The 24,970-nt window shown below is 40.2% G+C and overlaps 1 protein-coding gene across 1 annotated transcript in view; it reads right to left on the bottom strand.

The window, feature by feature from the left end:
- Positions 1 to 20,761, bottom strand: part of DCT (dopachrome tautomerase) — a 38,036-nt gene extending 17,275 nt beyond the window's left edge. Inside the window, exons 1-6 of the mRNA XM_063101518.1 lie at positions 20,392 to 20,761; positions 10,265 to 10,564; positions 8,165 to 8,265; positions 7,320 to 7,486; positions 4,806 to 4,985; positions 2,702 to 2,837 (exon numbers count right to left, since the gene is read on the bottom strand). Coding sequence (XP_062957588.1) covers positions 2,702 to 2,837; positions 4,806 to 4,985; positions 7,320 to 7,486; positions 8,165 to 8,265; positions 10,265 to 10,564; positions 20,392 to 20,683 — 1,176 coding nt within the window. The 5' untranslated portion in view covers positions 20,684 to 20,761. The remainder of the gene's footprint in view (positions 1 to 2,701; positions 2,838 to 4,805; positions 4,986 to 7,319; positions 7,487 to 8,164; positions 8,266 to 10,264; positions 10,565 to 20,391) is intronic.
- Positions 20,762 to 24,970: the final 4,209 nt, after the last annotated feature.

Genomic DNA, 24,970 nt, shown 5'->3' with positions numbered 1-24,970 from the left:
GATTTTCCAGCCTCCAGAACTGTGAGATAAAAAGTTCTGTTATTTAGGCCATCCAGTCTGTGGTACTTTGTTATGGCAGCCCAAGCTGACTAAGACATATTGGTAAGATTAACATTAAAAGGAGGAAAATTTTGAGAAAAAAATATAGTGTTTTTGGCTACAGTACTGCTATAGATTGGATACCCAACCCCCAACCTCACTGAGGCTTATTAATCCCCACTGTAACTGTTAAGGGTGTGAAATCTTATTATGGCAATTGAAAAGTGGGGCCTTGAAAAGATGATTATATAGTAGGACCACACTACAGTGAATGGATTAATAATGATGGTCATGGGCATGGTTATGAGGGCTTTAAAAGGAGAGTACATGAGGAGCTCTCTCTCTCTCTGCTCCAGTGTTTTCTGCCATCTAAGATTCCTGCATTGCTGTAAAGCCACCACCAAAGAAGACCCTCACCATATGTGTTCCCTGGACTTCCCAGCCTCTGAAACTGTAAGCAGTAAATTTCATTTTCTTACAAATCACCCAGTTCCAGGTATTTTGTTATAAGCAACAGAAACTGACTAATATAAATACAATCTAAACTGGATAATAATATAAACTCACAAAACTAGCAAAATAAAAAAGGATCAGAGGTGAAATTTCTTATCATAACTGCTCCCAAACCATCTATCCAAGACACACAACTCTGAAGACAGACAGTGTTCAAATAGATTATCGTGAGTTAAGTGTCTGCAAAGCAGAAACATTGTTGGAGCTCAGCAGCTAAAACAAGAATTTTTATGTTGTCTAAACCTCCTAAGCCAAGTTTAGCCAGCTGTTCTCGAGAAATTAAAAAAGCAGTCCCTGACATGACATCGAAGAGCTGGCCTGGTACTATCAAACAGGTCTTGATGTCCTCCTGTTAGACATAAACAATTTTTCATAGGACATCAATATCAGAGAAGGCCACTCTGTGATCACCATGGATCAAGACAAAAACAAGACAACTCCATAACACACAGCTGAGCACAGAGAAAATATGAACATTGTCCAAGCCACAAAATACCTACCATCCCCTTTCCTGACTAATATGAGCAACCCAAGTCTAGTCTGCCCTACCTATACATGTGAATTATTGAGAGACCCAATCATAGATTTACTCCTGCTTCCTGACAGCATCCAACCCAGAGCACAGCTTCCTTAAATCCTCCCCACAATCACATAGCACAAGCCTGAATCCTTTCAGTCTTTTATTTTTATTTTTATTTATTTATTTGTTTGTTTGTTTGTTTGTTTGTTTTTGTGGCTGGCCAGTACAATGATCCGACCCTTTGACCTCGGTGTTATAACACCATGCTCTAACCAGCTGAGCTAACGAGCCAGCAGCCCCTTTCAGTCTTTTCTAACACCCACTAACTGACACTCTCCATGGTCCTTTTTTCTCTTCTGCAAGAAGTAATAAACCCAATGTGTTCACCTAGGCTGTGTTCCTAGAAGTCAGGCTGAAGGGCATTGACTAAAGGTAGCTGAACATTGTGTTCCTGACTTGTACTTCCCTGTTCTGTTTGTCTCAGGTCAGTCCCTGTTGAACAAATTTTTAAAATTAATAAAGCTCAGAATTCTAGAAATTTATCATCCTATTGTCAAGTTTTGTTCAGTTTTTTTTTTCTTTTGTTTTAAAGTGAGACAGAATCAGACTCAAAAATACAAGGGAGTTTTCTGTGGTTTGATTGTCCCCTCAAGCTCACGTTGGAACTTAACCCCCAATGTGGTAGTGGAAGGTGAGGTCTTTAAGAGGTGATTGGACTTCGAAGACTGTGCCCCTGTGAATGGATTGAGCCATTCATGGAGTAACGGGTTGACAGTGTAATGAGTTGTCACAGTTGTGGTTCTGATGGCTTTATAAGGACCGTAAGTGAGAAGGTTAGTTAGCTTGCCCTTCTATATCCTTGCCATGTAACCTGTGTAGCCATAGGATTGTAGAGAACCCTCCCCAAAAAGAAGACCCTCACCAGATGCACACCTTGGACCATGGACTTTCAACCTTCCGAAACTGTAAGAAATAAATTTTGTTTCTTTATAAATTACCCAGTTTGGGGTATTATATTATAAGCAACAGAAAATGGACTAGTACAGAGTTCATCACACTTTGAATTTTAAAGAACTGTGAGGCTCCTCCATAGTCAACAGCAACTCTCTCTATTGGCCATATCACATGTCAGAGGAATAAGCTTATTAACGAATTAAGTGACACCAAATGTGAGCTTTCCTGTTAATGCCATTGTTGAAGGCATTTGTTGCTTTTGTCTGTCCAACATCCCTTCTCCAATCTCCTCCTCTCCTCTAGTTAACAGAGCCTTTCTTTCCTGCAGTAACACACCGAAGGTGAATTGAATGGGTTAATACGACAAAACACCATTCCTTTCACCAGTGAAAAATCATTTATCAATATGCTAATGTATGAATGCACCTCTGGATTGTAAACTCTTATCTAAGGTCATCTGAAAGTTACCCATCCCTGAAGCACAGGTTTCTGATTAGGGGGGTCAAATGCTATTCAACCACCCCTATGGTGTAGATTTAAATTCATTTATATACACATATATCATATTGTTCACACAGAAAATAAAAACCACCAAACCATAATCTTATCCAAAAACAAATAAATCCGACATCTTATCTAGAAAGTTTCCCATCTATTCTGAATCTTTGAACATACCACAAAAACAGGATCATTGGCAGCTGAATGTGGCAAAGCACTTGTCCCATTCAGGAAGGAATGGACCAAATTGTGAAGGCTTATCATTCGGGAATCCAGGGTCCCATCTGCTTTATCAAAGCCTTCCAGGGCATTCCTGGGAAAAACCAGTATGTCAGTGACAACAGGCAAAGATTGATAAAGGTCTCTTTTTTATTGTTTCCACCCTAGACAATTAAAAGTTTTCTAATTTGAGATTGGGTAGGGATATGAGAAGCTCTGGCATAGCTAATGAATTAAATATTAGCTCCAGCCTTTAATGATAATCTTCTATGAGGGGAGGGAACTCTTAATGCTATTTCTGTACCTGCACAGTTGAATTATATCTGTTTTGTGTACTGTATGACAATTATTTACCCCACACCTCTTTCCTGTCCTTAGAGGGCAGGGACTGTGTGTTTTTCAGATTTTTTATTGCCAGGCCTCAGTACCATGCCCAGCACATGGTGTCTGATCAATAAATGTTTTTCAAATTAACACATAATTTTATATTCATATTTCTCAACTGAATAGACCTTCAGCTTGATTGTAATATATTCCACATTCTAAACATATCCCACAATTTCCCTTCTCTCCTTTTTCCTCCCCATTTTCTGGAAGTTCTAAATATTCATACTTTAACTCAGAGCTCCTCAAATTTAAGCACACCTCAGAATCACGTAGAAAAATACATATTTCATGCCCTACTCCCAGAGTTTTTGATTTGGTAAGTGCAGGCTGGGTCCTGAAAATTTGTGTTTCTAACCAACTCCCAAATGATGCCAGTTATGATGGTCTGGGCACTGCATTATGAGAGCCACTTTCCTAACTCAAATCTATAGAGGATGTAATCTGTTTTAATAGTATGTTTACCATAATGAAAACCTAATGCATGGTCCTTTTCAAAACAATCTTAAATGTCACCCTTTACCTACCTTTGACACTACTCTAAGGGCTGCATCCAACCCCAGCATAGATTCTGAGCCCTGCTACACTTAATACAACCTCTGCATCTAAGTTCAGCCTACCCTGCTCCGGGCCCAATACAAATTGTGTAATTCACACACAGTTCAGGAAGAGAGAGAATCCAGTTTTGGAGAAGACCATGAATCTACCTACCACTCCTTTTTGAAAACCCCCTCCAATTTTGTTTAAAATCCAATTGATATACCTATTTCTCATAATTTTAAAGTCTTTTTTGGCAGGAGAAAGTTAATAGTTGGTTTTTATAATCTGAAGTATTGTAATGTTATTGCTGTATTATATTTTGAGTTAAATTTAGTCTGCAATACTCCTCTAAGATCTCAGACTCCAATACTAAGGCTGATAAATTTCTAATGTCAACATTTTTTAAAAACTAAGAAAGAAAAGAAAAATAAAGAGCATGGGCATTTTAAAAATACTATATTTAATGAGGTCTTGAACAGCTAAGGTAGACGATATTAAAACTACTCTATTACTTATAGTGGGTCGGTGATGACTTTCCTAACATCAATCCCTTGCTCACCTCTCTTGTCAAGTCCCTCTCCATTACTTAGCCTTGTAGAAGTGTCCCAACACTTGGATTTCCTTCTGGTCTATTACAACCACAGTGCTGTGGATTGAACGTCCCCCCAAAACTCATCAAAACTTGATCTCCATAGTAACAGTGTTAGGAGGGGGAAAATTCAATTATGTTCACTGAAAGGTGGGTCCTTTAAGAGGTGATTAGATTGTCAGGGCAATGCCCTTGTAAATGAATTGATACATTCACGGATTAATGGGCATGGTTCTGATGGAAACTTTATAAGGAAAATGAGTGAGAAAGTCAGCTCTCAATCTTGCTCAGGTCATTCTCTCCCCATGTGATATCCTGATCACCACAAGACTCTGTGTAGAGTTCTCACCAAAAAGAAGGCCCTCACTACATGCACCCCTGGACCATGCACTTTCCAGCCTCCAGAACTATAAGAAATAAATTTAATTTCTTTATAAATCACCCAGTTTCAGGTATTCTGTTATAAGCAACAGAAATGAACTAATACACACAGGCATGAAAATCTAAAAGTGCTGTACATGCTGGTCCAGCAGAGCTCAGAGCACCAACCTGAAGCTGAAGGTAGAGTTCTGGAAGAAAGGGGGATTGTCAAACTTCTGGAGAGACAGACAGTCTTGTAAGTCTTTTAAGGATGGCAATTTCTCATTATTTCTTGCCACTTGATTTCTTCTCAGCAAACCTTCATAGGTTCCATTGCACAGGGTGACCTGGCGGTTGTAATCATCCAAGCTAAGATTTGTGAGAAAATTAAAAATAATATGTCTTAACTCATGGGTAGTATCATAAATTTGGGCCAAGCAAACCAACCAGGGTCATAGTCCTGGTAAAATCTTATTACACTTACAAGGGTGAAAAATATGTGGTAAAAGTACTACTCCTGAAAGTAATTATGGGGCAAAAAAAGGTTTCAAAAATGGTGATGCACAAAATACAAATATAGGCATAAATATGAATAATAATTACCATTCCATTAAAAACTCAGTGAGACGGTTTACCAGGCAAGATGGAGACTTCTATTATGTGCATTTAAATCTTGAGTAACTGAAGAGAAAGTAGGGTGGCCGTCACTATGCTCAGCGAAGCCGGTTTTGGCAGAAGTGTTATGTAAAGCTGGGAAAGCATTTCAAGCAAACTGAAGGTAAACAGAAGAAGACTGACTAAAAACAGATGATACTATAGAGAGGAGAGGTCTTAGAAGAAACACTGTATCGGAAAATGTTCCAAGGCAGGAGGGTATCAATAGTTATGTGGTAAATCTGGGGGCTGAGCAGGTCCCCTACCCATAAAACATTATATCCTACATGCCTGTTGTGGTCTGGAATTCCACCCTCAGAGTATTATTTCATTGGTTGAGATAAAATTTTAAAGCTGTTATTGTGTAGGTTTTAATGGGTGGGGAGTAGTACTGGGTATGTGAGAACAGAATCAGCACACACACCAGGATGAAAGAGGCCAGGACCTAAACACTAGGAAAAAAAAAAAAAAGGCCTCCAAAGCAGCATTTCCCAAAGTGTGTTGCAGTGCAATGGTCTGTGAAATAAGAGTGCAAGGGTCGGAGAAGTTTAGGCTCCTCTTGAAGAATAATAATACAAGTGTCTGTGGAAGGCTCAGACATGTTCTGAAATTTTAAAAAACCTTTAAACACAGCCTTCTCTAAATTTATTTGATCACAGAAATCTCTATTCACAAATACCACCTATTACTATCCCAATATTTGATGGAAAATGGTACTTTTGGGAATTAAGTGGACTCATATAAAAAGCACTTAGGACGTCCCTGCTTGTGGTGGAGCACACTTCTGAGGGCTGTAGGAAATGCATAGGATGCAGAAGAGGGGGTCCCTGCTAGCTGGGCCCAGGCCTCCCAAAACACATGCCTGGCCGGGCCTGGGGTGTGGACAGGTGAGCTGGAGCTCTGTGCCCAGAGCAGGCTAAGACACAGGAGCAGGAGGCAGAGTCGTGGAGTGAAAAACACAGGGATTCTGGAGGGCAAAAACATGAACAAAGGAAGGCAGGAAGACTTTGGGGAATCTTTTTCTGAGATGTGCACCTGGAAAGAGAAACAAATTCAAGCAGTCTTTGAGGACAGAATTCTTCATGGGCTGCCGGCCGCTTACCTACCCGCAGGGTCTCCAGTGGTTCAGAGATCATCCTTCTTAGGCCCCACACCCCTGTTCCCCTCAACTCACCAGCATCCTGTGGCCTGGCCACGCCAGGCTGCTGCCAGAGACTTTCCTGGCTTCGACCTTGATGCTCCCCCATCTAGGACACGCCCACCTCCCTCCCACACTCTCCTCACCTTCCCCTATGCCTGGTGGAGGTCTGTGCCCCTTCAGGTCAGGAACCATCATCTCCACCCCTTGGGGACTTGCCCTGACTCTCTTCTAGGCTTTGCTCATACATCTATTATGGTACATCTCACGTGGAATTGTAATTCACTTATGAGTACAAGAAATCTATCTTTCTTTTGGTGGGAGGAGGTGGCTGGCCGGTACGGGGATCGAACCCTGGACCTTGGTGTTATCCGCACTGTGCTCCATCCAACCAACTGAGCTAACCAGCCAGCCCGTGAAATTTATCTTTGTTAATACAAAATAATATTCAAAAGGGAAGCTATATTTTATTCATCCTTGTATCCCTAGCAGCATTTCATCACCTAGATTATGACTGTACTTAGCAAATATTGGCTGAAGGCCACAACTACTCCTAATTTGAAAATGGTTGCTCTCAGAATGATAGTCAAGCATATTCAACTCATAAATGTGATTTTTATATATCTATTTTTTAGTGAAGAGTTTATAATTTTTAAAATCCCACTCCCAGGGGAAAATTGTTTTCAGAACCATGTAAACAGAAGCCCACATGCATTAGAAACAAGTATGTAGAGGTTGGCTGGTTAGTTCAGTTGGTTAGAGCATGGAGCTGACAACACCAAGGTCCAGGGCTCCATCCCTATATCAGCCAGCCGCCAAAAAAAGAAAAAAACATATGAAAAGTGACTTCATCTCTCAGACATAAGAATAGACAGTCTGTGGATTTCCATTGCAGCTACATATTCCATTACCTATTACAGATAATTTCCCAGCTGGAGAATCTGGAGTTCTGACTAATCAGAGTTGGATCATCTTGTCTTGCTGCCCCAAGCAGCTGGTCTGTACACACGTCACACTCACTCCTCCCGGTGGCAAAGTTCCAGTAGGGCAAAGCGAAGGACTCATTGCCAATGAGTCTCTAGAAGCAAAAGGCAGACCCAGTCATTTAATTCCTGCCATCAGATGCAACAAGAAAGCATATAAGACAAAGACTGCTATGTGCCTTGAACAAATGCATAGCAAGATCTAAAGTACCAGATGGGTGAATGGATAAAGAAATTATGAAGTATTACTCAGTCTTAAAAAATGGAGATCCTGCCATTTGCAACAATTTGGATGAATCTAGAAGACATTATGCTAAGAGAAATAAGCCAAATCTAGAAAGACAAATACTGCATGATCTCATTTATATGTGGAATATATAAAAAAAAAAAAAATGAATACATAGAAACAGAGAGTAAAATGGTGATTACAAAGGCAGGGAGAAATGGGAAGGTGTAGGTCAAAGGTTACAAAGTTGCATTTATGTAGGATGAATAAGTCTAGAGATGTCCATGAGGACTATAGTTAATAACATTGTATTATATATTGGTAATTTGCCAAGAGAGTACATTTGAGGTATTCTTACCACACACACACACACACACACACAAAAAAGGTAACTGTATGTGATGCTGGATATTTGTCTGACTGTAGTAACCACTATGTATAGGTATATCAAGATAAGAAGATCAAAACATCATGTTGTACACCTTAAATATATACAATAAATTTAAAAAATAAAATAAAAAGTGCTAAATGTATAGTTTTGACTAACCTGGAGATCCCTTTCCAGCCACAACAAATGGTACCGGTGCCAGGTAACAAAGGCAGGTCCTTGGTGTGAGAAGTCTATGGCCTTGTAGGGGCGCCCTGGTCCTGAGACAATTGGGAAACATATTAGAGATCACAGAATAGAATTTTTAAATGTTAAACCTTACCTGGGATGTATCTGCAGAGCCAATAAGTCTACGATGTTTTAGTAAGAAAAAAAAATGTTATTTATCTCTCCAAAAGCAGCAATAACAACAATGACAAAAGAATTTCAGAAGCAACTAACTCTTTTAGGATAAACTCCCCTTTGTCTCTCAAAAGCTTCATTTCCAGCAAAGATCCAGGAAATTCGGATCACTTTCAGTGTTAGAAGCCCTTGTTCCATATTTAACTTTTAAGCAACAATTTATTATGATGAAATACAGTATCCAAAAGAATAATAGACCATTAAGATCTAAATGAAATATATCTTTGAAAGACATTTTCTAACCTAATCCTTACAAATGCATCAATTTATAAGGGGGATTAATTAATAATATAGCAACCACACTTAGTCCCAATGTAGCATTTATATAGCAAAAAAGAACTTCCACAGATTTTGCCTCACCCATCAATCAGTTACAACTACTAGCAGACAAGCATGGTTGCCAAGACCAAAAGAGAGAAAAATACATTCAAACCAATTTGGCTGGCCACTGGAACTGCCAATTTTTGTGAAAAGCTTTGGGCGATTTAATGACCTCCTTACTGCCTGGTCCATCCTTCTGCCTCCTTTCATAACAGCTTTTGATGGTTATGTAGAAACTTTAGCTAACTTTAGTTCTTTTTCAAAGTACCTATAATAACTTCAGAGAGCTGAACAGACATGAATATAAATTTAATTCCTAGATATGACCAGAAACTATAGTTTTCTTTTCCTCTTGAGAGACTTCCCTCTCATAAAGCAAAAATTCCTCAGAGTGATGACAGGAAAACTATAAAGGTTTATAGCCAGAAGAGCTTCCTTATCTATTGATAAAGACAGACAGATTCTTACCCGTGAGGCAAGTTTTAAAAAGACTCACACTGGGAAAAAAACCTGCTGTCGCTGATGTTGGCTACACAGTCCTTTCTTAATATTTTAATCTGGAGCAAAGTTTCAAGTTCTCGAAACAAAATAATGAGGGGTATCGAGTGAAAGGGAGCTAGTGATAAACACAGGATGGGCAATTTCAAAGCAGAATTTCTCTATTCAAAGTGAGCTCACTCCAAGTTGTCCAAAGATGGGGACAGGTGCAGATATGGCCAAGTGTTTAGAACAGCTACAAGAAGAATCTGGAATGAATGCACAGCCTCTTGGAGTACACTGGTGTCTATGACTTTCCCTTGACTAAAAAATAACTGATGGTGAAGCTGAACGGGTGAGATCAACAAAGTTCAAAACAGACAAGCGCTCATTCCAAGTCCTGCCCAAGGCCCCAATTTTCAGGACGTGGAAGGGCAGGGCACCGTTTTCTCACGCATCCAACATAACTGTGGTTCAAAGGGCTTAACAGGAGGAACTCCACTGAGGCTCAACTCATCCAACTCCAAAACACCTGGGGGATTCCTAGCAGTGCCAGAGGACCATAAACGACTATCTGAAAGTTTAAAGACATGTGAGTTTAGTGAGATACACACTTCCAACATGAACACTCTGATTTTGCACAAAGGAGCTTCATGTGCTCTGGCATATGTTCAGTCAATTCCTCTAATTTGTATAAAAGGTCGGAGAGGGCTATCATGGCCAGATTCACAAATGTTTTCTTCTGGAATCAAAAGGAATTCACCTTGACTTCAGCAATTCATGCCTTTGAGGATTAATAGCTTCACAGAGAATAGTTTAGGCTTTGTACCAAGAACATGATCTACGGGAGAGAACATTCAAAGTGTTTGCAGCCAACCTACAGAAAGAAGCTGCTGCGTTCTAACTTCAGGCAGTATTTGATAATTCTACAACTTTCATAAACCTACCTTGTGGTTGCTATCTTGTTAATTAACTTGTATGAAATTACTTCCCTCCCCCATCCCCCTTACCCAATCACCAACCTATAATAATATACTTTAAGCCCAGGGGAAAACCCACCTAATAATGTATCTCTAACAGAATAATAATGGAGCCACACAAAAAAATCATAAATGCTGCAATTGGCGATCTGTGGCTGGGTCCCATTGGGCCCAAGCAGGCCCAGCCAGTGCTGCGTGGTGATCACGTAGTCGGGGTGTACCCTCTTCTTCGCGAGGTCTAAGGCGCCCAAGAACTGCTCCCTCTCCTGAGGAGTCAAGGAGTGGATGTTCTGCCGAACAACTGCTGGTTTCTTCTGATCACAGTTTGGACCAGTCCAGCCAAACTTGCAGTCTCCACAGTTATAGCCAGCAAAATTTCCTAGTTTATAAAACATGGAAAGATGGAAAAGAAAGTGAGTTTATGTAGTTTGGAAGAAATTTCTGAAACCGTACCCTGGAGGTAAATGGAAGAGAAGATGGAGGTGCTCACGAGTGTGCACAGAATGTCAGTTTCCTCCCCAGCCTCCTCTCACAATGTGTGCACCCCCACATGGACTGAGCGCCCGAGTTCCCTAGACATATTCCCAGCAAAGAAACAGGATATGAAATACATTACAGCTGTTACGGCTGAATTGTGTCCCCCTCAAAATTTATATGTTCGAGTCCTACCTCCCAGGATCCCCAGTGATTCTATTTGGACATAGAGTCTTTAAAAGGTAATTAAGGGTAAATGAAGTCGTTAGAATGGTCCCTAATCCAACACGACTGTTGTCCATAAAAGATGAGAAAATTTAGGTACAGTTATGGAGGGAAATCCATGTGAGACACAGGGAGAAGACAGCCGTCTGCAAGCCAAGGAGAGTGGCCTCAGCAGAATCCACCCCTGCTGACACCTTGATCTCAGGCTCCCAGCCTCCAGAACTGTGAGAGCCTGAAGCTCAGTTGTCTAAGCCACCCAGTCTGCAGCACTGTGTCATGGCAGCCTAAGCACACTAATGCACATGCTCTCCTTATTCTCGGGATCACAGGGGTGTCCCTTTTATGTCCTCCCACACCAAGCTCAGGGTGATCAGCAGCCTTGGGACGTCCCTGCTGCTGAGCCCTGCTGTCCTTGAGGCCCATGTAGAAAGGCTGTCACCGAGCAGCCATTGATCTAGAGAAGGAAGAGAATACACGCCAAGCGAAAGGTGGAACCAAAAGGAAGAAGTAAATAAGCTGATTTCCAGGAATGTAGGTGAAATCGAACATTAGGAAAGCTGGTTTATTTCACAAAGGAGAGAGAGTTAAGACAAAATCAATGGAAGCTGGAGGGTCGGAAGGGAGAACTAGCTGCCACGATGTCAGAGAGTGCAATCACTGCGGGGTTTCCTGTAAACTGCACAAATGTCCCTGCTTCATCAACACCCAGGGCACGAGAACTAGCAATACCAAGCTCCCAGCTTCTCTCTAACTAGCATCTCAAGTTTAATTATTTCAGCTTGACCTTGACTTTTCCCTTCCAGATTAGCCCTTCAGATTATTGCTTTGGGTATGACCAACACCTCATTCCTTAGGTGATGGTAAATTAGAGAGTAAAAGTTTAAATATGATTGGAGCGAAAGGATGAAATAAAAGGGGATAATAATGTTTATCTCACAGAAGATTAAAGGGATCATGTAAAGTACTTAAGTGGGTGACCAGCTCACTAGCTCTCCTCTACCTCATGCCCCCAGGCTATTAACTTGCTCTTATTTCTGCCTGGAACACTTTTCCCTCACTGCCTTCCTAAATTGCTCTTTGCCTGGGCTATCTACCTCTCTTTCAGCCTAACAATAGGTCCTCTATGAGGTCATTCTTGATTCCACACATGGGGTCAGATGCTCATGACCCCATGGAACTTCGTAACTGCCCTCTCATGGTACTTGTCCCACCGACTGTAAACATCTCTATACTGTTTCAGCTCAGGCTTCTGGAAGGCAGTGAACTCAGTGCCAAGGCTTGTGGTTGGCCTTGTACAAAATGAATGTTTGTTGAATGAATGAAAGAAGTGTAAAGCATGCAGTAGATGATGCAACAAACATAAATTTTCTCTCCCTGTCCTTGTGGATTAGCAGGAAAAGCAGTCCTTGTAAATAATTTTGGTAAATGATAAGTAACAAAATAGGAGAAAGTAAAAAGTCCTATGACCACAGGAGAGGGAGGGTCATTTGGATCTCTAAAGGAAAAGAAGATTTCCGAATAGCGTGAGTACAAATGATTAGCATTTGTACTCTGTAAAGAAATGCAGTCTTCCCTTTCTATTAACTCAATGGATTTTTTGACAGTTAAAGAAAATTTCCTTAAAAACATAATAAGTAAGGAAAATTTTTTTAAATTGTAATTGGTTATTTGGGCTCTACACTCTTTGTAATATACAAAAAAATCTACCTATCCTTATATAGCTCAATTATCTGTATTTTCCTGTTTTAGCACCAATGAAAACATAAGTAAAAATACATAAAAAGGAAAAATTCTATTATTCCCAAGACTGAAAATCATGTTTTTGAATAGTTTGAGCTAAACGTTAAAATGTATGTTGATTGCTGGCATGAAATTATAAAATATAAATTATTTATTTAGTAACTATTTATTGAGCAGCTGCAAGAATATCAGAGGCTGTACAAGATGCTTCAGGTTTCATGGAGCTTGGCGTCTATTTTCGCTCAAGCTACCTGACTAAAATTATATAATATCTACTTTAAAATCTGTAATCTTTTACAGAAATAGAGCATTTTTTGAGAAGCAATTGAAGAAAATGCTGTGTCTAAAGAATAGTATCTACTGAAATGAAAATTCAGTCAAACTTCCAGCAGTTTATCTGTAGTCAGCTGATTGGAAGTAAATGTATAGTCACTTCTCTACAATAGGAGAGTGATTCCTTACTTCAGAATGCTAAGAAATTTGGGTGATAATGATGCATCAATGTAGGTTTATTGATTGTAACACATGTACCCCTCTGGTGGGGGTTGTTGATAGTGGAGGACAGTGAAGTGTGTGTGGGAGCAGAAGGTATATGGGAACTCTGTGCTCTCTGCGCAGTTTTGCTGTGAGCCTAACACTGCTCTAAAAAAGTTTATTAATTCAGCACAAGCAACAAAAGAAAAAATAAACAAATGGGACTATATCAAATTAAAAACTTCTGCACAGCAAAGGAAATAATCAAAAGAACAGAAAGACAACCTATGGAATGGGAGAAAACATTTGCAAACTATACATCTGACAAGGAATTAATATCCAGAATATATAAAGAACTCAAACAACTATACAGTAAAAAAAACAAATAATCCAATTAAAAAATGGGCAAAGGAGATGAATAGACATTCTTCAAAGGAACACATACAAATGGCCAACAGGTAAATGAAAAAATGCTCATTTTCACTAGTCATCAGGGAAATGCAAATCAAAACCACATAGAGATATCATCTCACCCCAGTTAGACTGACCATTATTAAAAAGGCCAAGAACAGCAAATGCTGGCAAGGATGCAGGGAAAGGGTAACTCTTCTCCACTGTCAGTGGGACTGTAAATTAGCACAGCCATTATGGAAAACAGTACGGAGGCTCCTCAGACAACTACAGACAGAGCTACCATATGATCCAGCAATCCCTCTACTGGGTATATACCCAAAGGAATGGAAATCATCATGTCCAAGGGATACCTACATACCCATGTTCACTGCAGCTCTATTTACAACAGCCAGAATATGGAACCAACCTAAGTGTCCATTGATGGGCAACTAGATAAGGAAAATGTGGTATATATATATATATATATATGTATGTATGTATGTATGTATGTATGTGATGGAATACTACTCAGCCATGAAAAAGAATGAAATTCTGCCATTTGCAGCAACATGGAAGAGTCTGGAGAAAATTATGTTAAGTGAAATAAGCCAGGCAAGGAAAGAGAAATACCGCATGTTCTCACTTATAACTGGGTGGGTGGGTGGGTGGAAGGAAGGAAGGAAGGAGGGAAGGAAGGAAGGAAGGAAGGAAGGAAGGAAGGAAGGAAGGAAGGAAGGAAGGAAGGAAGGAAGGAAAGAAGGAAGGAAGGAAGGAAGGAAAGAAAGAAGAAAGGAAGGAAGGAGAGAGAGAGAGAAATGACCACAACAATACGTTGAACTTTCAGAAGGGGAAAATAAACCTAAAGATACTAGACATTGGGAGGAGGTTAGAGGAGGGATAGGTTGGGTAAAGGGCATAAAGAAAAACAACAATTTGCAATAATAAAAAATAAAAACAAATTTACATCTTCAACTGAAAACAAAAAAAGTTTATTAATTTAAAAAATGCTAAGAAATAACACACTTAAATTTTGTGACAATAAATTCAATACGTTTCTACATTTAAAAGCATAACATTTGTTTTTTAATTTTGGGTCTCACTGTTGAAACTGAAAAATTCATAAATTATGCCACAAATTTTAAGACTACTACTCTACTTTCTTTATGATGATTCTTTTTGGTGTTAGAAGCCAAATTATCAATAACTAATTGTCTCCATCATTTGCTTATTCAACAAATAATTTATTGAACACCTGAAGAGTGGTCAAAACTAGATATACGTTGATAGTGTGGGAGGCTGTGAGCATGGGGTGGGCAGAGGTATATAGGAAATTCTGTACGTTTGACTCAATTTCCTGTGAACCTAAAACTGCTCTAAAAAATAAAATATATTTAAAAACAAACAGACAAACAAAAAAGAAACTCAACATGCCTTCCTCCATGTTCCCATAGGTTTCTGCACATTCAGACAAGTTGCCACACCTGGTAACTTTGGACATAACTTCTCAGAGCCTGTCATATTGGGATCCATTTCACAGAGTTCTTATAGAAAACAAGCACGTATATTAACATATTAAGAGCACATAGAGCAGTGTCTGGTATGTAGCGAGGTCTATACTGGGTATTATTATTATTACTAGTATTATTAAATGCTACTTACTAAATAGCATAGCAATTATTTGTTTTCATATCTGTCTTACTTGTCACACACTGTGCATGCCTTAAGAATCATGTCACTTTTTTCCCCTCTCTGAACCTGAAGAGCCTAATTGAGGCTAAATAAATGTTGGTTGGGTAGGTAATAAAGGAATGAGTAAATAATTTAATAAAAGGTGTTAGGAACTAGAGGCACAGTGCCTTTTTCTAGTAAAGGTGAAGGTCATTAGCATGATGAAATATCAGCACAAGTCTAACTGTGGGAAAAGTGGAAACAGAGAAATAAACCAAGCTCTGTGGGATGACAAAAGATGAAATGATTAATCCTGACTCAGAAGATCAGAGATGCTTCAAAACTATAGTGAACAAGGAACTTTCATGTAACAAGAGTTGCCCCCCCAAAGGCAATGGGAAAGTACTAAGAAGAAAGCATGTGTCTGGATTTGAGCTTGCGTATGACCCAGAAATTTACTCAACTACAAAATTCCTTTTCCAATATGTCCCAGAGGAAATATGTCAAAGCTCTGCATTCAGGTCCCTTTCATCGTTGAGCTTACAAACCTGACATAAAGAATGCGTTAAAATGCTAAAGACCACCGAAAAATGTAACAACATGAACACCTAGCACACAAAATGTTTATTTCTTTCATTCAGATTTTTTAGTAGTATCTTATACCAGTTTAACATGAGTTCATTTTTTCGCTTAATCTACCAATAATAAAAAATATAAGAAGGGGATCTGCTATTGGCAGCGTTGTGGCTAAGCTCGTGTGCAGAGGCGATGTCAGCGGCGGCTGCAGCCAAAAAGATTTGGGCGCCATGTATCACACCATTTTGCTGGTACAGCCTACCAAAAGTCCAGAAGGCAGGACTTGCGCTGACTGCGAATCTGTGAATGAGTGCACAGAAGTTGTGTGTAAAGTGTATGAAGAACCTCTGAAAAGAATGGACCCCAACAGCCCCTCTATCATGCACGATATCAGTCAGTCGTTTGATTTTATGGATGACCTTGCAGACTTCAGCTGCTTCGTTTAGTGAGCTGACACCCAGACATACCAGCCTTTTAACAAAGACTGGATTAAAGAGAAGATCTATGTGCCCCTTTGGGCAGGCCAACGGGCCAGGAAATAATTGAGTTGGAAGCATTAGAGGGATGGGGGTGGGCTTGGAACGCAGGTGTGCACAGCTTGCTGCAGTGGAAGCTTTGTACTAGAGTAATCCTGTCTCCATGTTTTTACACTCAAGCCAGGATGGAATGTACTAGAAACGTGAAGCTCATGTTCAATCTGAAGACCCTGTTGTTCCCTTTTCTTTCTTTTTTTTTTCCTTAAACATGTTTATGATGATTTATATGGAAGTTGTTCTTTGTCAGTTAATGTTGGTTCCAAATCCTTCAAACTGTTCGTGTCGGCTTTATAACTTTGACTATATGAACCCTTCTTCAAGATGGGGTGGGGGGTGGTGACAGTCTAGTTATGTCCTCAAGATAAAGTCTTAGTAAAAAATAGATGTTCTTTAGTTAAGTATATATGTTTATATATTTTGGGGATGTTTTACAAAAGATTGGGTTATCTTACTGGGAAATGGAGAGAGTTCTTTTAAAAAGAGAATGGATCCCTACATGATACCAATCTATCTACCACTGAGTATGTCCTTGAGCAAAATTTAAATTTAAAGAGTCCAAGTCCTATACCTACTCAGGAGTGGGATAAAAATGGAAAGAGAGTGAGAGCATCCAAACACCACACGTTTCTACATGAACAGCATCAGCTCAACCTCAGAAAAGCTATTAGACTAAATAAGCTTAAAGACCACCGATTAGTGAATTTACAAGGAACTCTAAATAGCCTATTCCTTTTAATTAGAGATTCTATTATTTTAATAACAATACTTTACACTTACATAGGTCCTTTCATCTACAGAGCTCAAAAGGATTTTCAAGTGTGGTTTCATCATTATCCCCATTTCAGAGATTGGAAAGTGGAGGCACTTAGTCACTTGTACAAACAAGAAGTTCTCAGACAACTGTTCAAACACTATTTGGTACACAAGTTTTTCAAAAGCCCAAAGACACAGATGCAACTGGTACATTCTCATAAATGCCAGCTGGCAAGTAAGTCTTATAAGGTGAACAGATAATTCAAAGTCTCCTGAAATTCAGCTCTTCCTGACAATTAAATTCAGTAACTTTTTCATTTCAATTTATCCCTATACAGAATAGAAAAGTCCTCTATGGAGAATCTGAGGATAGAATTGAGGGCTTTTTTTTTTTAATCCCAGATTTTGTATTGGTTTCTAGTTATTAAGTTAAAATTCTTTTACCAGCTTCATAAGTGTGGAAGCTATGAAGTGGTTATTTTTCCAATGTATTAACAAAATTCAGGGTGTCAGTACTCTGATTGCAAGAAGTTTATCTACATTTCTTCCTTATGAAATTTTAGATGACCCTAGGAGAGTCCCAGGGACTCCATTTGCAAAAGAATCATAAGGCTACCGGACAGGAGGGTCTTTGAGAGGCTCAAGATGAAGTTTAAACTCTAAAAACTGCCTCCCAAACCATGAAATAGCTACCCTAGTGAGGCAAGCAATTCTTTCTTGAGAAGAAAATAAATTAAAGGGCATTTGTCTTGCTTTGGACACATGGCACATCACAGAATAACGATTATTGTGTACACAAAGTAATTTTCCAGTTTAGTCACTAAGGACTTAGTCTGGTTCCCTGAGACTTAAAAAAAAAAAAACACCATGCAGCCAACATAAGCAGAGCCATCCAAGGTGCATATGGAAAAACAGTGGAATATTATTCAGCCTTAAAAAGGAAGAAAATTCTGCCACTTGTGACAACATGGATGGATTTGGAAGACTGTGTTAAGTGAAATGTTAGTCACAGAAGAACAAATACTGCATGATTCCTCATAAATGGGGCATCTAAAATAGCCAAACATATAGAAGTAGACAACAGGATGGTGGTTACCAGGGGAAAGGGGTGGAGGTTTATGGGGAGTTGTTTTTCAATGTATAAAGTTACAGTGACACAAGGTGAATAAGTTCCTGAGATCTTCTGTAGAACACAGTTCCTATAGTTAACATACGAGGGTATTCAAAATATTCATGGAAAGATTTATTTCGTGCTTCAATTCTATTTTTCCGTGACCTTTTTGAAGTACCCTTGTAAGGTATTGTGCACTTAAAAATGTGTTAAGAGGGTAGATCTCATGTTAAGTGTTCTTACCACAAAAACAAAAAAACAAAAAACGAAGAGACACAGGGAAACTTTTGGAGCTGATGGATGTCTTTATATACCTTGATCATGATGATAGTAACACGAGTATATCGTGTGTCCAGACTTACCCAATTTTATATATTAATTATGTGCAGTGTTTTGTATACCAATTATACCTCTAGACCCAGCAAATCATGAAGAGGAAGTGAGCCACAGCCTGGGGGTGGGGTCGCAGGGACAGTCGTGGCCTTGACAAGGGCTGGAGATGGAGACCATATACCCTGAAGAAGCCCTGCTTCTTTGGACCAGCCTAAGGGCATGAGATGTCCCAACAGCCTAGACCTACAGGAAGTGCCATTGCCTTCTTAGAGCAGGGGAATTCCTTTTTATGTTTTGAAAGTAGGTCACTGTAACACTAAGTTCCTGTCACTTCTGGAAGAATATTTATAGACATTCCCTCAACAAAGGGAAACAGCAATTATCCCTTCTATTCTGCCATTCTCTATTTTTTCCATTCCACCTTTAAAAAAACAAACAAACAAACTTGCTAGCCAGGTCAAAAATATAAAGGAGATGATAATAAAAAGTGTTAATAGTTATATCTGATTTCCTAAAATCGTCTGTCCCAGGATTCCATAAAATGGACTTTCCTAACTTATGAAAGATACGGCTCTTTATCACTGATTGATGTGGAAATAATTGTTCTACACAAATTTGGGGGTTTTAGACAAGTTACTGTGTTCGTGTGATTTCCAGTCACACAGGTAATATAAAACCTGCTGCTTTCTCAGATTGAAACACCATGAGAATCTATGAGACAATGTCTGTAGAAGCAAATGCTTAAATAGCTTAGAAAAATGGATAAAATGTATTCAAAATGCTACTGAAATTTTCGTGCAAATTAATACTCAGGGAAAAATTAGAACCTAAGAATTCCTTTGAATCGCAGAATTAAAAATATGACTACAAAATGATTATAAAAGCAGAACTTTTGGGCCAGCTGGTTAGCTCAGTTGGTTAAAATACAGCCTTATAACCTCAAGTTCATAGGTTCGGATCCCCATAACCACCAGCTGCAAAACAACACTTAGTAATGCCTCTTCAAACCCTCATGTAGCTCAATTATCTGTATTTTCACATGTTCCAGCTTCATATGACAACAGAAGTACAAAATATTTTTAAAAGGAAAAAGTCATTTGCAGCCAGCCACCATAGAACACTGTCCAAGGGCTTTGCAGAGGTTGCCACTTATGTTTTTTGTATTTCAAATGTCCTGCCAGCCTTCAAGGGTTTATCCCCATGGCCCACGGCTGCTGAAAACAGGTAACAAGAGAGACCACGGTCGAAAGGAAGGACACTGAGCAAATTTCATAATGCCCAGTTCAAATCCAGACAGGAGAGAAAGAAAGCATTGTTACCAACAACAACTCTCCCTTCCCCAGCTCACTAAGAAAGCTCTGTCTTGCCACATCTCTCCAACTTTGGCAAAGTTACGACCCAATCATAGCTTTAATAAGAGAGATGTACCCTACTTGAGATCTGTTCAAATCATTAGAAACGCTGAGACCAGGACCACAGAGCACCTGCCTCCGACTCCTGCCTTCTCAATGCCAAGCCTCACCCACCCCCCTCCAGCAAGTGCAAACCTGTTTCAGGACAGGGCACCAAATCCTCCCTGAAAGAACTTGTTTGGAGTTGCAAAGCTGACTCTTGAGTTCTGTAACTGCCCTTTCCACCGAACAAACAAGGGGATGTTGGCATGCCATCACAGAACCAGGCTTGGCCCGTGTAATACTTATTTAGTTTTCCTAAGTGTGTACTAGAGGGTGTGAAGAATATAACCAAGACATCAGCCTTACTGAATACACTTCCTACCAAAACCTTTCCTACCAAAAGCTAGGCTGCTTTCAAAGCCTAGTCCACCAGTCTCTGCCAATGGCTCATCTCTTCCTTAAAGGGGCTCCTTTCCCAGCTAGTCCCCTCCTACCAAGCTCGGGCCAGCTCTGCCTGTAGGGGCCTCACCTGTGCACTTGCAGGTCCGGATGAAGAACTTTCTCGGCCACTGCTCGCGGTCATCCCGGTTTCGCAGGATGTAAGGGCCACTCCAGGGCCTGGTGTCAGCTTGCACCTCTGTGCACTGTCCCCGGCCCTCCTGAGAGCCACAGACGTTGGCCGGCTCTGCGCCCAGAGACGGGCAGCACTCTTTCCTCACCACGCTGCCTATCGTCATGCAGGCCCGGGGGAACTGGGCCCCGGCGCCAGGCAGGAGTCCGCAGCCCAGGCAACCGAGCAGAAGCCAGCCAAGGGGGCTCATGGCTCTGCAGCTGGGAGAACTCTCTCTTGGTTTTCACTCCTTCTTTCTGTCTTGTCTGCTACTCTTGAGCTCTCAAGCATGCACTCAGTCTCTCTATATTTTTTGATATATATTTTTTTGCATTCTAACCCTCTCCTCTTAAAAATATCCACAAAAATCACAGAACCTCCATGTGTGCACATGTGTACGTGCACACACACATACTATTTTATGTGATTCAGACAACTAACACAAATTTAATTTCATTAGAAGCGCCTCTAACAGCCAAATTTAATGAGAGTAGAGCTTCTCACCATTTTCCCTGTTAAATCAGGCTTTGTCTAATTGAGTTAATTTACAGAGCGCTCCAGTCATACTATTACTATGCCGGTATTTCTAAACCGCCTTCTTTTCTCCTTAGCCCTTGACTTTAATTGCCTTGAACTCAGTTCAAAAGCCAAATGCCGTGCTGCTGCCTTTATTCTGACTGGCTGGCCGAGCCACGGGGCCTGGTGGGGATCGTGTAAGGGCTGGGAGAAGCCGTCATTAGGGGGATTAGTATTAGAGGAATCCTCGTCGTTAGCACATGACCCAAAGAGCACAGTAAAGGAGTTAAAGTTTCTGGCTTTGTTTCAGGAGGACAAAACCATCTTCTTTATTCGGGCTCATGTGCTCCAGCCAGGCTTGTGACCTCAGACTTCCCAGAGAGTCAATAGACACAGTGAGCGAGTGCTTTCCTCAAAGGCCCTATGCAGACAAGCGTGCATTGCCAACTACAGCACACTCATGACTGCCCACTGTCATGCAAGAAAGACCACGCCAGGGGGTTATACAATTTGAAAAATAAAGAAACATTGATTTACGGCTGGTGTACAAGAAATTGCTTTGTTCCACAATTAGGAATCCCTTCCCTCCAAATAATAACTTATTCTTCTCCTACTCAGCACATCTATGCATCAGGGTTTTTAAAAATTACACACAGTGGCATGCCACCAGAAATTCACAATTGGTACTATCTGATTGTAAGGAAGGCAGTGAGAAAATTTGGAGTGACAGCTTGCGAGTGCCTCTTGATTTGTGTTAAAGTTAGGTATCACCAAGCTTCAGGCTAGTAAGCAATGGCTCCTCAGTGCCTCTGGGGGCAGCACAGGGGGTGTGCAGACCAGCAGCGGTGGTCACCTGGCAGAGCATTTGTTTATCCCTTTATGGGGGAAACAGGACCATAGAGTCTGTACCAGAGGCTGATGCGAACCTGCTTCAGCCAGCTTCTAAGAATACTGTATACGTGGACGTGAAGGTGCCTAATGTTATGTCTCAAAGCAAATTCCTAAGGCTAAAAAAAAAGTATGCAGGTGTTCCCCATGCACCCCTGTGCCATTCATGATGTCAAGTTGTGACTAATTAAATGGCACTTCTCATCTCTGGCTCTACACCAATGCCAGCTGTACCAGACATCGGCATTTTTTATAAATTCTCTAGGTGATTCTAATATGTGGCCAGAGTTGAGAGTCACTGAGCAAAGGAAATGTTGCATTAGCTTCAGCTAAAAGATGCCATGTATATTAGTGTCCTGGGGCCGCTGTAACAAATTACCACAAACTGGGTTGCTTAAAATAACAAAAATATATTTTTTCACAGTTCTAGAGGCCAGAAGTCTGAAAACAAGGTGTTGGCAGGGCTGGTGGGTATGTCAGCAGGGCTGTGTTCTCTCTGGAAGCTCTGCGTGAGAATCTTTCCTGCCTCTTCCATGTCTGGTGGTGTCACCTCTCCCAGGGTGATGGAGATGCAAAGGATTACTCAAAACTCATTTCTTCTGAGCAGTGAAAAGTCCTGAAGGGGTTAATTTCCAGGAACCCTCAAGAGAGAGGCATTCCTCCTCAGAAAATAACACTGAACTAGGGTCTTCTCTCAGTATTTATTCTCCAGGCCAGAAAGTTACAGAAAAGGAACATAGGTGGTTACAAAAAGAACAGTAAGATAATTGTCATGGGAACAATCATTAGGTTTAGATGCACCAAGGACATCTGCCCTTGGAGTCATCAATTTTGCTGTGTTCTTTATCTACAACAGAGACTTTAGCCCAGGGAAAGTTTTCTGTCTTTCACAAGCTTACCATTTCTATATGTAATTCTAAAAAGTTAGGCCCTGTGAAATACATCTGCTTTATAAATGTTAGTATACTCCACATGGTGGCTGCAGCAATCATGGGCTTCCTTGGCTTGAAGCTGCATCACTCCAGTCTCTGCTGTGGTCTCACAACCTCCTCCTCTTCTTTCTGTGTCTCTACTCTGTGTCTGTCTCTTATAAGGACACTTGTCATCGGATTTAGAGCCGACTTGGATAATCCAGGATGATCTCATCTCAAGATCCTTAACTCAATTATATCTGCAAAGAAGACTCTTTACCCAAACAAGGTCACAGTCACAGGGATACGGACATTTCTGGGAAGGGACCATTCAACCCACTACATCATGGGTAGAAAGAAACCTGAATAATACAAGAATCACTCTATCTCAGAGTTGGAAGGGGTTTTAGAGCTGGTTCATTCATTCCATGTGTATTTATTGACTGCCACTCCATGACAGCACTGTGACACTTTGAGATTTTTGTTCTGTGTTTTGGGGAACCTTGGAGTTCCATAAATGTCACAATCAAATTTCCTGGACACTAGGACTGATGGAGCCAACAATTCTCATGTCAGAATACCCCCAGGTTTAGGTCCTCGATCTCATTTCTTTCTTTGCAACACATACTAGATACCTCAGCTAATCTTTAAATACAGGTTATCATGACTCCCCAACATTATAACTCTGGCCTTAACCTCAGCTGTGAGCCTCAGACTCATATATCTAACTTCCTACTTAACCTCTTCACTTGGAGATCTAGACATCTTTTGCTGAACATGTTCACAGAAAAACTTCTGCTCTCTCCTCCCAATTTTGTTTTTCCATTGGTCTTCTCCATCACAGAAAAAAAGCATGACTACAACCCATAAGTCATCTCTGATTCTTCTTCTTCCTGCCTCCCCATACAAAGTAATGTCAAAAAGTTTGTGGAAAAATAGAATTGAAAGATGATATAAATCTTTCCATGAACTTTTTGAAGTACCCTCATACCGACTTCCCAATTTAAAGTGAAATCCAAGGTTTTTTCCATGCATTACTCAAAGTGTGGTTCTCAGATCCATGAGAGGCATGTTCCTGGGCTGCATCAAGAGAAGAATAATAAGGACAGAAATTGAGAGTCATCATTTAGAAACTTTCATAGCAATTTGACATTGGCATGACACTCAAGCACATGACCAATAATTTCATTAAAGAGGGTACAGTCCAGTTGGCAAGTTGTCAAACTTGCATGTGATGATCAAGAGGCACAAGCTGCAAACTAGTCATGTGCTGTTGGATCGCTGGTCTACAACTGAGAAGTTTTTTAAAAAACTTAATTACCATGGATAGTTTGACAACTGGCTTATGAAATCCTCCATGATGTGTCCTTCACTTGCCCCTCTCCCTCTGGTTCTGCAGTGGCAGAAGACAGCAATCTGTCACTTAAATGTATCCCATCCATTTCCACCGTGGCCCTTCCCTCTGCCTGGAATATTCTTGTTCAGAATCCTCTTTGTCATTCGGGTTCAGCTTCTGAGAGAGGCCCTCCCTGACATTTTAACCTGTCTACACCCAACCACCTACTCTCTACCACGTCGCATTATATTATTTTCTTGACAGTACTTATCACTATTTAAAATTACCCTACTTATTAGTTTAGATGCAGAAAGTCTGTCTCCTCTACTAAAGAATACGTTCCAGAAGAGCAAGAACCTTAACTTGGAACAGTGATCAGCAAATAGAAGCTACTGGATAATAGTAGTTGACTATCCCCAATTCAAATTTTTATGGTTATCAAAAAAGCTTCAGTATTATGGTGATTGACTTTATACAAATTAAATGCTATTAATCTGAATATATAAAATAAATTTAGACTAATAAATACCACTATTACCTTAGAGGCTCCAGGTAAGATTTTGTTAAACTGCTAAAAACATTTGAAAAATATTGGGTCAGTCCAACACTCCACCCCTGGCCTGACATCACCACCACCCACCAATTCCCTCCTCCACATTTCTGACAGGACATCACCAGTGTCTGGTTAAATACCTCTACTGAGGAGGTTCCCACAACTGTTTAGGAGAAGTTTGAAGGGCTAGGAAATCCTTCCTTTTTAATAAGTATTAATATTAAATACAATGTAAATGCAAATTTAAATATAAATATTTGATTAAAATTTCCTCCACCAATGCTTTCATCAAAA

Source organism: Cynocephalus volans, chromosome 7 (assembly GCF_027409185.1).
Source record: "Cynocephalus volans isolate mCynVol1 chromosome 7, mCynVol1.pri, whole genome shotgun sequence".
Classification (NCBI taxonomy): domain Eukaryota; kingdom Metazoa; phylum Chordata; class Mammalia; order Dermoptera; family Cynocephalidae; genus Cynocephalus; species Cynocephalus volans.
Note: the sequence above shows the minus strand (reverse complement) of the source record. Positions and strands in the feature narration are given on the sequence as shown.